Source organism: Chiloscyllium plagiosum, chromosome 33, assembly GCF_004010195.1.
Source record: "Chiloscyllium plagiosum isolate BGI_BamShark_2017 chromosome 33, ASM401019v2, whole genome shotgun sequence".
Classification (NCBI taxonomy): Eukaryota; Metazoa; Chordata; class Chondrichthyes; order Orectolobiformes; family Hemiscylliidae; genus Chiloscyllium; species Chiloscyllium plagiosum.
The window spans coordinates 12220808-12234381 of record NC_057742.1 but is presented as its reverse complement, the minus strand read 5'-3'; the positions used below and the strand labels follow the sequence as shown (position 1 = coordinate 12234381).

At 40.4% G+C, this 13574-nt stretch overlaps 1 protein-coding gene across 3 annotated transcripts in view; it reads left to right on the top strand.

Moving 5' to 3' along the window:
- dnajc7 (DnaJ (Hsp40) homolog, subfamily C, member 7) overlaps positions 1–13574 on the top strand; it is a 71065-nt gene that overhangs the window by 21753 nt on the left and 35738 nt on the right. For 2 of the 3 annotated variants that reach the window (XM_043674943.1, XM_043674945.1), the window contains exons 5-11: positions 148–222; positions 1868–1986; positions 3144–3297; positions 6849–7013; positions 7516–7607; positions 10642–10715; positions 11873–12019. In XM_043674943.1, coding sequence (XP_043530878.1) covers positions 148–222; positions 1868–1986; positions 3144–3297; positions 6849–7013; positions 7516–7607; positions 10642–10715; positions 11873–12019 — 826 coding nt within the window. The remainder of the gene's footprint in view (positions 1–147; positions 223–1867; positions 1987–3143; positions 3298–6848; positions 7014–7515; positions 7608–10641; positions 10716–11872; positions 12020–13574) is intronic. The other variant, XM_043674944.1, reaches the window with a different exon arrangement.

Genomic DNA, 13574 nt, shown 5'->3' with positions numbered 1-13574 from the left:
GAGATTTGCACATGCACCAATCATTTGCCTTTTATGATTCTGTCTTAATTCAGTACGATAGATCTTATCCAAGTAAGAACATAGTTAATTTAGGAAATTGACCTTGTTTTGTAGTCTGTTATTTAGATATCCCTGTTATTTCTGTAGCTGAAGAACGCAGAAGCGGTATTGGAGTACGAAAGAATAGCTGAACTTGGCTTTGTCAAAAGAGATTTCAGAAAGGTAATCTGATCATCACGTGTATTTTTCGAATGTATTAAAATTTAAGTCATTGAAAAAGTCTAGAGTTGTTTTTAAACGTTGCTTCATGTAAACATTTTAAGAAGTGCATGACTGGTGGAATTTAAAATTAGAAAATCTACAAATCTATGCAGATGAAAGTAAAATAGTCCCTCTTTACCTGGTGACTTTGCAAACTGGTATGAAAAAGTTGCATTCTGCCAACATGTTGTGATTCTTGATTTTAATTCTTTAACCCCTTTTTACAGTCCTTTCTTTCCCCTCTTGATTCTCTTCAAAAGGCAGGAACTTATCTCCTGTGGCACTTAACAACACTGTTTAGTATTTAGTTAATATACAATAAATTTGGTACAAAACTGCACTCTGTCTTCACTCAAGGTCTCTCCACAATAATATTGTACACATGTTGTGATTCTTGATTTTAATTCTTTAACCCCTTTTTACAGTCCTTTCTTTCCCCTCTTGATTCTCTTCAAAAGGCAGGAACTTATCTCCTGTGGCACTTAACAACACTGCTTAGTATTTAGTTAATATACAATAAATTTGGTACAAAACTGCACTCTGTCTTCACTCAAGGTCTCCCCACAATAATATTGTACAACTTTTGGTTCATTATGAATGCAAATGTTATGTTGGCTTTCAAAGTGAGGAGATTCGAGTACAGGAGCGGCGATATTGTACAGAGCCTTGGTGAGACTACATTTGGAGTATTGAGTAGAGTTTTGGTCTCCTTATCTCAGCAAGGATGTTCTGGCAATGGAAGGAGTGCAACGCATTTTAACCGGTCTGAATGCTGGATTGGCAGATTGAATCTCTCTTAATTGTTAATCGGTTAAGACTGTATTTACTGGGGGAGTTTAGAGGAATGAGGAGGTGGTCTCATAGAAACCTAGAAAATTCCAACAGGACTAGATAGAGTAAACACAGGAGAGATGCACCAGATTTCTGATGCTCCTCAGATGCTGCCTGACCTGCTGTGCTTTTCCAGCACCACTCTAATCTTGACTCTGACCTCCAGCATCTGCAGTAATCACTTTCGCCTAGGTGTACCAGATGTCCAGGCAGTCCAAAACCAGGGATCAGAATTTAAGGATATGAGCTAGGCCATTTAGAACTCAGGTGATGAGAAGTTTCTTTAGCCAGAGAATGGTGAGCCTGTGTACTTCTCCACCACAAAAGGTGGTCAAGGCCAAAACATTGAATGTTTTCAAGAAGGATTTGGGTACAGTTTGTGGGTTTAAAGGGGTCAAAGACTGTGGGGAGAAAGCGGGAACAGGATTCTGAGTCAGATGGTCAGCCAGGGGCATAATGAATAGTAGAGCAGGCTGAATGGCCTCCTCCTCCAATTTTCTGTTTCTAAACCTGTTTCTAAATTCTCCCTTAAAAAATTCCCATCCATCCATCAGAAACACGTTTTTTAAAGTGGTGTAATTACAAGGAATTATTCTTTTTATAAAACTTGTTTGTACTAATCAATTCATTATGTTGTAGTTGGCCAATGAAGTTGATGGAAGTATTCATAATAAAATAATTGAGCAGTTCTAATTTCCCTCAAAACTGAATGGAATTAAGGAACTAATTGTCTAATGTCCTGTCATCATTTTTTATCTCTGAAATCTTCTCCAAGGTTGTATACTATATGGATCGTGCCCTCGAATTTGCTCCTGCCTGTCACCGCTTCAAAATCCTTAAAGCTGAATGCTTAGCCCTTCTTGGCCGTTACCCTGATGCACAATCGGTAGCAAGGTAGAAATATTCATTCCTTTGAGTACTGTAGCTTTATGGAATTCTTGGTAATTTTGTTATTTCTAATTGCTCTCATTGTGGTGAGGGATCTTAGTTCTGAGGAATGATTCATTGAATACCCAGACTTATCAAGCAATGTCAAGCATTTACAATCCAGTAAGAGAGTCAAATTTCATCTCCCTTCCCCTTCATCCAGTGTCAAAAAAGTAACATTTACTGCACCAATATGAGCTTTCTTCTTGTCAGGCATTAGAGCAGTTTTATTTCATTCATCCTGTGAATGTCATGAACTAATAATTGAAGGTAATACTAACTGATGTGCAATAGTAAGAAAGCATGTTGTAAAGTGATATAGTATTTCCCTGATGACTTTGAAGCAGCTGAGTAAGTAAAGGCTGAATAGGTAAAACACTCCAGTTTGTAAGACACCAAGTTATATAGATCATAATGTCCCAGCATCATTTTCCTGTGTGTGCAAAGTTAACTAATCTCATTAGTAATGTCGCTTAAAGCAAGCAGTTGATATCATTGTCCCAATGTTAAACAGAAAGGCTGGAGTAAGGGATAAGTCATATAAAGTTGTCCTAATTCATGACCCCTGCTAGAAAATGCACATATTTCAATATTACTTGACAACTGTATTAGACTTGGCTACCACATACTGTCAAGTACCTTGAATTCACTCTGTTCTGCCTCACAGAGGTGCTATGGGACCATATCACAACATAAATCAGTATTTTCAGTTAGAATGGATAAAATTGATAAGGAGTCTATAATTTTACAAATTGTTGATCAGTGTAAATTTTGCAGTTCTGCTGCCAGCTAAACTGTAATTTTAAGTAGAATCATAGAATCTTACACAACAGAAGGAAGTCATTCGGCCCATTGGTTCTGCCCTGTGTCACTCCTCTAGTCTGTTCCCATTGTCTGTCATTTTTTCCCCTTTACTGTTTATCCAATGTCTTTCTAAAAGCTACCATTGAACTTCCAATAAACTATTTTGAACAGTGCATCCTAAATATTTGTGTACTCTATTAAAACCATCAAAATTTTGAATGCTTCTATCAATAATATTCTAACCTCCTATACTCCCAAGAAAACAATCTCAGCTTCTGTTATCTGCATTAATTCTTCATTTCTGCTTGCTTTTCTTTTAGTGACATTTTGCGTATGGATTCCACTAATGCTGATGCCCTGTATGTGAGGGGGCTTTGTCTTTACTATGAGGACTGCATTGAAAAGGCTGTTCAATTCTTTGTCCAGGCTTTAAGAATGGCACCTGACCACGAAAAGGCACGACTTGCTTGCAGGGTAAGTACCGATTACCGTTTTTGGGGGGATGGTAGAGGGGAATCCAGATCATGAAAGTGTATTGTCTCCTATAGCAATTGATTTTTGTAAAAGAGGTTTTCCTTTCTACCTTAGTGAATCTTTGAATTGCTTACAGTGATTTAAAATTCTTTGAAGTATCAGTCTCCAGAGCAATCGGAAGCATCTTCTGTTTCACTTGTGTGCATCTGGGCAGTAAATTCCTTTTAGTTTTGTGAAACTTAGATTAAGGTCAGCACCCGAAGTCAGAATGAGAGGGGAGAGATTGTGATCAATTGAGCAGGAAATGTGGAGGGAAAATGGAAAGTTGGATTTTCTTGGCTTGTTTTGCTCGCTAACAGGATTGGCTTGGCTCCAACCATTCTGAATTGATGATGCCAAATTAAAATCTTTTTCAAAAAATTCTAAATAAATGCAATATTAAAGTTATTTTCAGTTTGCCATTCTTTTTATAATAGTGAAATACTGTGCCTAAAATATCATTTGTGGCTTTTGAAATGTTCCATTCACATACATGAGAGGTAGTTTTGCAACTGTATTGCCTGGGCCACAAGGTGGGGATCAAAACAAAGTGCTAAAAATCTCAGTAGATCTGGCAGTATCTGTGGAGATAAAAACAGTTTTTAATGAAAATGACTCTGGTCTGAACTTTGCTTCAGAAAAGCTGTTCTCCCATTGAAATTTTTTTTTCTTTTAAACTTGTCTCACTTGCTACAAATATATTACTGTGGATATCCTCAAGGGTCTTAGTTGTGTCCCTTTTTGTTGGGCATACAGAAAGTTCCTTGTTCCAGTCCGACTCCAGTCTTCTCTCTCAACTCCATTTCTGGTGCGTCGATTAAAGAAGCAGATTTCCCCAAAGCAGATACATGTTTGACTCAAAACATTATCTCTGTTTCTCTCTCAACAGAGTCTTCCAGAGCAGCTGAGTTTTTCCAGCACTTTTTTCTTACAGATTTCCACATCTGATGTTTTTATTATGGAGTGGGGAAGGTTCCTTGCTTGTCCTTTCATTAATGTAAAGAGAACAGCAATCAGTTCTATTAGAGAAGCAATGTGACCTGCCCGTTCTGTGTTCAACTTAGGATACGTTATAACTCAGGGAGTGCAAGCAAAAATATGACCAGTAGTCTCTAAGCTCCAAGTTGCTTCCTGTCTAAGCAGAGTAAAATCACCTCTGATGCATTGAATATAGGGGTTGGATAAACAGACATTGGAATGTATTTTTGTGAGCCAGATGAAAGATAACTGTATTAAATCACAGTATTCTGTGTTGGCCTTTGATTAACCAACTTTGTTGTACTAAGCTGCACTGTGGTGAATGAATGGTAGGAGCATTGTATCAAAGTTATAAACAGGGTCGGGTTTCGTGATTTTGGATATCTGACTTGTTTGCAGAGATTTGTTTCAGAAAGTTTGACGACAGATGTCTATCAAGTCACTTTATAGCTTGGGTATATTCCACAAATAACTTTCTAAAATAAAAGTCCTTGATGCAGACTGTAATGGGTCAAACATTGGCTCACCATACATAAGAAGCAAGATACATGTAGTCACAGCACATGCATAGATGGTGGTCCATGTGCATATTTTTAATAAATCAAAGTTGTAAATAAGCTAAAATGGTCAGCCCTAACCCTATTATCTCTCCCCAGTGTAAAGTTTGCGTTCCCAGAAAATGTCTTCTTTCAAATCACAGTTGCTGACTATTATTTTGAAAACAAGGCAAGGAAGTTAACTTTGGCACAAAGTATTCCTATTTCCAGGCAAAGTGAATAGAAAACAATCATTGCTTTTGCATTTTCTGAAAACTGTTTTGAATAATTTCTCCGTGGTTATTGAGATGGTTCAACTTGAGCCTGTAGCATCACGTCATCACTGATCAGGAAGTACAGCAACTGAGGCCTATTTTTAATGTCCTGTTAGTGGAAATGGGGAAGATATCAAAAAAAAGGAATATTTCAAAATGGCTGTATTTGTACTGTGCACATGCTCAGTGCAGACTTTGTATGTGATGCAATGACATAGAACATCTGAAAAGATGTACATGCACATTTCTAAGTGAGTGAGTATACGCAGTTATCCCACAGTGTTAGCAGACTCTGCCTTTTTAAATCATAATTGGCACACTATTTATATCCTTGCATATGTATCGTAGTTGTATTAGCAATTATCCATGAATTTCTGTAGTTGTGTTCAGCTGCAATAATCTGTGAAACTGCAATATTGGGACCCAGCAGGGTCAATTCCACAAATTATAGTTGTATTGGTACGTGTCCTGGTTTCTCCTCACTAAAGCTGGTATAATTTCAAGATATTTCATGTGAGTTAGTTGAGGAGTTGAAATAAAAATGAAAAATGCATGGCGGGTCAGCCAGAATCTAATGCAGAGCAATATTTTGTATGTGATCCTTCATTATGGGGAGGCGATGGCCTAGTGGTATTATTGCTGGACTGTTAATCCAGAGACCCAGATACGTTCTGGGGACCCATGTTCAAGTCTTGCCACGGCAGACAGTGGAATATGAATTCAATAAAAGATCTGGAATTACAAGTCTAATGAAGATCATAGTCAGATTGTCGGAAAACCCCATCTGAATCACTAATGTCCTTTAGGGAAGGAAGCTGCCATCCTTACCTGGTGTGGTTACACATACTCCAGATCTACAGCAATGTGGTTGACTCTTAACTACCCTCTGGGCAATTAGGGATGGGTGATAAATGCTGCATAGCTATCGACGCCCTCATCTTGTGAATGAATAAAAAACATTGTCTACCACAGTGTTTCCCAAACTTTGTGTCCCATCGTGATCCTGTTTTGAGCTTTGAAAATTGTCATAATCTCTCTGTGATCTGTGTGTGGGGCCTGGAGGTCAGTCGGGGAGAGAGACCTGTGAGAGTGGGGGGTGGGTTTGGTCGGGGGCACAGTGAGTTGCAGGGATACCAGGATGGATGATGGGGGAGCTGAGAGAGCAGGGACTGCTTGAATTCTGTCAAAGCTCAAAAATCTAAAATATCAGTCTGCAACCCCATGTGGAATCCCAACCTCTACATTGGGAATCACTGCTATATCCATTCTCTTCAGCAATTGTACCTTAAGGTTGATTCTATTTTCAGAAGCTTGAGAATAGATTGAAAGTGGATCATTTTGGTGAGGTAATTGTATACCGTTTCGTCAAGGGCAGGTCGTGTCTCAAACCTCATTGAGTTTTTTGAGAAGGTGACCAAGCATGTGGATGAGGGAGATCTAAACAATCGTTGGATAAGCACATGGATGATGATGGGATAGTGGAGGGGGACGAGCTGAGAATAGTTCACAGGTCGGCGCAATATGGAGGGCCAAAGGGCCTGTTCTGCGCTATATTGTTCTATGTTCTATAAACCTAAAATGGTGGTTTACTTTAAATTTGAGATTTTTGACATCAGTTTTAACATAAAGAAAAGTCATAATGGTTAAACACAAGTTTCTGCTGATACTTTATGACATGTTTTAATTGAAACAACAGTGTGGTGCTATGTCTTTCTGCAAATAGAATGCTAAAGCTTTACGAGCAAAGAAGGAAGAAGGGAACAGAGCTTTTAAGGAAGGGTCCTTTGATGAGGCATTTGAACTTTATTCAGAAGCTCTGAAAATAGATCCAAATAACATCAAAACGAATGCTAAATTGTACTGTAATCGAGGGACGGTGGGATCGAAGGTAAGTTGCTTGTAATTTTTGCAGTTCATTCATATGTTATTATAGCAATCATAATCAATATGTTGGTGTAATTCTTGATTTTCCTGATGACTCATCAGGTTTTTCAGTGATTTGTTAAGCTGTACAGCCCAAGGAATAAGGAAGAAGTTCTCCATAAATTTAGGTGTGCTGCACTTTATAAGCCTCCTGGCATGCTTTCACATTGGTGTCATAACTATGAAGCGATAACGATTGTAACTGAGGTGAAAAGTGATTGAAGCATATAATCAGCTTCTTATATTATCAGTAAAGAAATTCCAATTATAAAATGTACTAAATGTATTCAAAACTAGCATCGCCACTTGAGAACATTCAAACACTGCTTTTCTTTTCATCATTGGTAGTATAGCCGTGGCATTATTATTTGTGAAATGTCACAGCAAATAAAATGTAGCTTTAAAAAAACTTATTGAGCACGATTAATGAATGCAATGTTGACTAGTTGTTTGGAAATGTTTTCCAGCTCAATAAGATGCAACAAGCAATAGAAGACTGCACAAATGCAATAAAACTTGATGACACATATATCAAGGCTTACATGAGGCGGGCACAGTGGTGAGTGATGCTTTGTTGCGCTGAATTCTAGCAATTGAATATTGCATCCCCTGGCATTAGACCTAGGACTTCAAATTTCACAAACCACTCTATAGACTCTTATTAAGTTGTAATAATTCGGTTGTGAAAAGTGAAAAACCATATCTTAACCACTGAACCAACCAGTTCCAACACTATAATGTTCGTTTTACTGAAGGAATCTGCAATCGTATCACCAAGCAGGAAAAATCAGCCCATTCAGCCTCTCATGTTGTGCCAGCTGTTTGAAAGCACTTAGTTCCATTTCCCTGATCTTTCCCCAAAGCCCTACAAATTTGTCCTTTCATGTAGTAATCCAGCTTCATTTTGAAATTTACCATTGAATCTACTTCCACTGCCATAGAATCCCTATATTGGAGTAAGAAGCCGTTTGGCCCATTAAGTCTGCACCGACCCTCCAAACAGCATCCTCGCAGACCCACCCACCTCACCCCATCCCACCCTCATAACCCCACGTAGGGTTTTTACCATGGCCATCTCACCTCACCTGCAAATCCCTGCTCTGTGGTGGGGAACCCCATGCAGACATGGGGAGAACATGCAAACTCCACATAGTCACCCAAGATTGGAATTAAATCCAGTCCTTGGCATTGTGCCACCCTTGTCAATAGTACATTCCTGATCACAATGCCATCTGTGGGCAATTATTTTAATTGTGTCTACCCTCCCAGATTTTAATGACCTATCTAAGGCTATGACCTCTGATTACTAAACCCCCTCCAACCTGTGGAATTAGTTTCATTTTTGTTAATCTATTAAAATACCTAAAGTTTGGGTAAGTCTATTAAATCCCTTAATTACCTACAAGCTGCTAAACAAAGGATGAGCAAAGCTGTTAAATCTGTGTTCCAGTTTTCTTCAAATTCAATACTTAATTCTTCTCTGAATTAAATTTCATCTTGTAAAACTCATCTATTTCACCAGATTGCCTGTATCCTTCTCACTGTTTATCATATTTCTAAGCTTCTTGCCTTTTGCAACCTTAGATCATCTACCATTTAGGAGAAACTGAGGTCTGCAGATGCTGGAGATCAGAGCTGAAAATGTGTTGCTGGAAAAGCGCAGCAGGTCAGGCAGCATCCAGGGAACAGGAGAATCGACGTTTCGGGCATAAGCCTGAAGAAGGGCTTATGCCCGAAACGTCGATTCTCCTGTTCCCTGGATGCTGCCTGACCTGCTGCGCTTTTCCAGTAACACATTTTCAGCCATCATCTACCATTTACCCAAGTTTCGGTCCCTGCTGTATATTGAAAAGAACCATGATGGCAATATTGACCCTGGACAGATTGCCATTATATTTAGTTTGCTGTTATTGGTTAACTCATGTTCTTCTAAAGATTAATAATTTTGTACAGGGTTATGGTCTCTAGATATTTTCACACCACAGGTATTAAGCTGGCTGAACAGCCTTTATCCATATATCCCAGTTTCTCATTTACAAGCACAGCTATAAAATTTACAACCCTTCAATGTTTGGTACGAAGGTCACTCTCTATGTGGAGTTTGCACATTCTCCCAGTGTCTGCATGGGTTTCCTCCGGGTGCTCCGGTTTCTGCCCACAATCCAAAAATGTGCAGGTTAGGAGAATTGGCCATGTTAAATTGCCCGTAGTGTTCGGTGAAGGGGTAAATGTACGGGAATGGGTCTGGGTGGGTTGCGCTTTGGCGGGTCGGTGTGGACTTATTGGCCGAAGGGCCTTTTTCCACACTAAGTAATCTAATCTGATCTAATCAAAAGTTGTAACCAAAGTCTTGACTGAAACCACCCTCACTACTTCAGTAACCTAGGATATATTCATCTGCACCCGATATCCTTTCGACTTTGAGCACGGCAAACTGTTTAATGGTCTTCTCTTTGTTTGTGTTCTACCTTATTAAATTTCTCTACCAGCTCTTGCTTTAGTGTGACATTAGCAGAGTTTGTCGTGGACAAAGGGAAATCACTCATTCAGTACCCGAGTTATGCCTCTGCCTCCAAATAACATTTTGGATTCTAATCTTGATCTGAATTATATTGTACCACTATAACTGTAGCTATGATTGAGTTTGTATCTTGTTTTTTTTTTAACAAGTCTTTATGGAAATTGAATCATATTGCCATCACACAGCATAAATACATATTTTTACCTTGAAAAGTACCTACATTTACGAAGCCTTGTAGTTATTTTTTGGTATGTAGTATATTTTCCATGAGAGGCAGTGCTAATTCCTTACCAAACTGTGGCCAACACTGAAATTGGAAAGAAATAGCTTGTTTTATATAGTACATTGTCATGCTCTTAAGGTGTTATAAAATGCATTAGATTCAGTTATGCAATGGGGTGGCATTGAGTGGTTAGCGCTGCTACCTCACAGCAGGGACCAACATTCAATTGCATTCTTGAGCAACTATCAGTGTGCGGTTTACATGAACCCCACCCCCGTCTGCATGGGTTTCCTCCCATTGTCCAAAGATTTACAGGTTAGGTGGATTGACCATGCTAAATTGCCCACAGTGTCCAGGGATGCGCAGGCTAGGTGGATTAACCATAGGAAATGTAGGGTTACAATGATAGAGTAGAGGGTGGCTCTGGATGGGATGCTATTCAAAGGGTCGGTTTGGATTTGTTGAGCCAAATGGCCTGCTTCCACACAGTAGGGATTCTATAATGCAATGCCGTTCATGATGATGAGGACAACACACTCTGCTCTTCCAGCTTTGCTGGATCTTTGATTATCCGCCTGATCTCATTGAAAGGTATCGAGGTTGCACAATCGCCTCCATGTTAAAATTGTGTCTTAGATTCTTCCAGGCCCTGAAGTGGGGCTTGAAACCACGCTAATCTGAGTTAAAAGATAAAACCACATCTGACTGCCCCAAGTTCACAAGAGTGGCTGAAGTTAGCTGATGAGGTGAGAGTGAAGGTTGAATTCTGCAGGCCCTCAGTACGTGGTTATGAGGCTGGCAAGGTTACTTAAGTCAAACATTTTTAGCTTTAATATTTTTTAACCCTAGTTATATGGATACAGAACAATATGAAGAGGCTGTAAGAGATTATGAGAAGATTTACCAGACAGAGAAAACAAAAGGTAAGCTGCAAGTAGGTGTTTCTGTACAGGCTTTTGTTGATCTAAATCTTTAAATGAAACAAAATGTCTTGAAAAATTTATTCAGCAGAATTAACAGAAACTATTTGATTTATCTGTTGAAATTATTCATCAGTTATACCTGACAGTCTGCATTCTTTTGGTGTTATGCAACATTAGGTGCACATGTATTGTGTGGCAGCCAATAATCTGTAACTCCCTTTGTGATCCAGGGAACTTTAGAGCTGCTTTTGGTGGTGGTGGTAGCATTCTGGTACACTGCTGGACTTGCCTAGTGTCCTTCAGTTGTGTTGGTGCAGCACTGTAATTACCTGATGGTATGTAAGATGATATATGCCCCACTCTTAATGCAGTTGAGGGCAAGGATAGAACTTATGCTGTTTCACCAAAGTATGTTGTCTAAATTTAGTTAATTTGCGCCGGTCAATTTTAACTTATCGGAGATGTCAAGAATTGAACCTGGTGTTCCTTCACGCACAAGCCAGCAAGTGACAAAAAACAAATTTGCAGTTAGCGTACTCGTGTGGGCTTTATCAGCAGTGCTTTGGTATGCTGAAACACCATCTCTAGCTCTGAGCTGTGTGTTTTTATCAAGTTCCACAACAAACCTTTGAAAGCAGCAGATGTTGCTCTGGTTCAAACTGTTCATTTTGGGGCGGCACTGCTGCCTCAGCGCCAGGGACCCGGGTTCAAGACACACCTCAGGCACCTGTCTGTGTGGAGTTTGCACGTTCTCCCTGTGTCTTGCGTGGGTTTCCTCCAGGTGCTCCGGTTTCCTCCCACAATCCAAAGATGTGCAGGTCAGGTGAATTGGCCGTGCTAAATTGCCCATAATGTTAGGTGCGTTAGTCAGGGGTAAATATAGGGTTGGGAAATGGGTCTGGGTGGGTTACTCTTCGGAGGGCTGGTGTGGACTTGTTGGGCCGAAAGGCCTGTTTCTACGCTGTAGGGAATCTAATCTAATCTTTTTGAATTACCTGTAAACTGCAAAATACATAATTGGGATCTGTAAATGAGCAAAGCCCTTCAACACAAAGATAAGTAAAGTACTTGTATTTGTTGCAATATAAACTTGCTTCAGTATTGCTCCTCCTTCAGTCCTTAACATTTAGGTTTTATTTATACTTCCTGTTGTTAAGAGCACAAACAGCTGCTTAAGAATGCACAACTGGAGTTGAAGAAAAGCAAACGAAAAGATTACTACAAAATTCTTGGTGTTGATAAAAGTGCTTCGGAAGATGAAATTAAGAAAGCTTATAGGAAGCGGGCACTGATGCACCATCCAGGTAAGATGGGTTTCGATTTGCAAGCTGACCCCACGTGCAGCTGAAATTAATTTTATGGTGTCTGAGAAATATATTTTACTTTGGAATATCTTTTCTAAGTAGAAAATAAGATAGTTCTGTATTCATTTACAAATTTAGGATACTTTATAAGATTTTTTTGTGTGATTGTGCCTTTTAATGGTCCTTATTCTATTCATGCTGCTGGAATGAAAAGGTTGATGGGCTGAACTCTTGCTCTGTTTATATATTTTGATAACATTTGTACAGAACACATCTTTTTGTTTGCCTTTACTTTGCGGGCTGTGGACTAAAAAAAGGAAAGTTCTGTTTTAAGCCAAGAAGGCTCTGCAAAGAGATGAGTGCAGTTTAAGAAAATTGTTTATTGGATCACGTTATGTGTTGTACATCATATTGCAGTTTCCCTGGAACGGTAGGAGCAGAAGCAGACACCTGGATTGACGGGTTCCAAACTTGTAGACAACTGCTTGATGACAATGCCCTCCAACGCATCTCATCCACATCCCGCACCTCCGCCCTCAAACTCGACCCATCCAACCCCAATAAGGACAGAACCTCCCTCCCCCGTCCTCACCTTCCACCCTACCAATGTCCACATAAACCACATCATCCACCGACATTTCTGCCACCACCAAACTGACCCCACCACCGGGGATATATTTCCCTCCCCACCCATTTCCACTTTCTGCAAAGACCGTTCCCTCCGTGACTACCTGGTCAGGTCCACACCCCCAACAGCCCACAATCCCATCCTGGTACCTTCCCCGCCGCCGCAGGAATTGCAAAGCCTGCGCCCAAACCTCCCCCTCACCTCCATTCAAGGCCCCAAAGGAGCCTTCCACATCCATCAAAGTTTCACCTGCACATCCACCAATGTCATTTATTGTATGTGTTGCTCCCGAAGCGGTCTCCTATACGTTGGGGAGACTAGATGCCTTCTCGCAGAGCGCTTTAGGGAACACCTCCAGGACACCTGCACCAATCAACCAAGAAATGCTGCTTTCTGGATCCCACTACTACATGAGGCGTTCTGTTTTTCCAAATACCTATAGGTTGCGATTCTGCCTATGAAGTTGCAGAAAGGTCTAAGGCAGAAACACTCAATTTTGAGTGAATGTTATCCTTGACAAAATGGCAATGAATCTGGGAGAAAGTGAGGACTGCAGATGCTATAAATAAGACCAGAGTTGAAAAATGTGCTGGAAAAACACAGCAGGCCAGGCAGCATCCGAGGAGCAGGAGAATCGATGTTTTGGGCATAAGCCCTTCTTCAGGAATGAGGCTGGTGTGCCAAGCGGGCTGAGATAAAAGGTAGGGGCGAGGGAATTTGAGGGAGGGGCGCTAGGAATACGATAGGTGGAAGGAGGTGAGGGTGATAGGCCGGAGAGGGGGCGGGAGCGGAGAGGTCGGGAAGATGATTTCAGGTCAAGACGGTGGTGCTGAATCCAGGGGTTGGGACTGAGATAAGGTGGCGGGATGTAGATTTCTCCAGCTTCCTCATTTCCCCTCCCTCCACCTTATCTCAGTCCCAACCCCC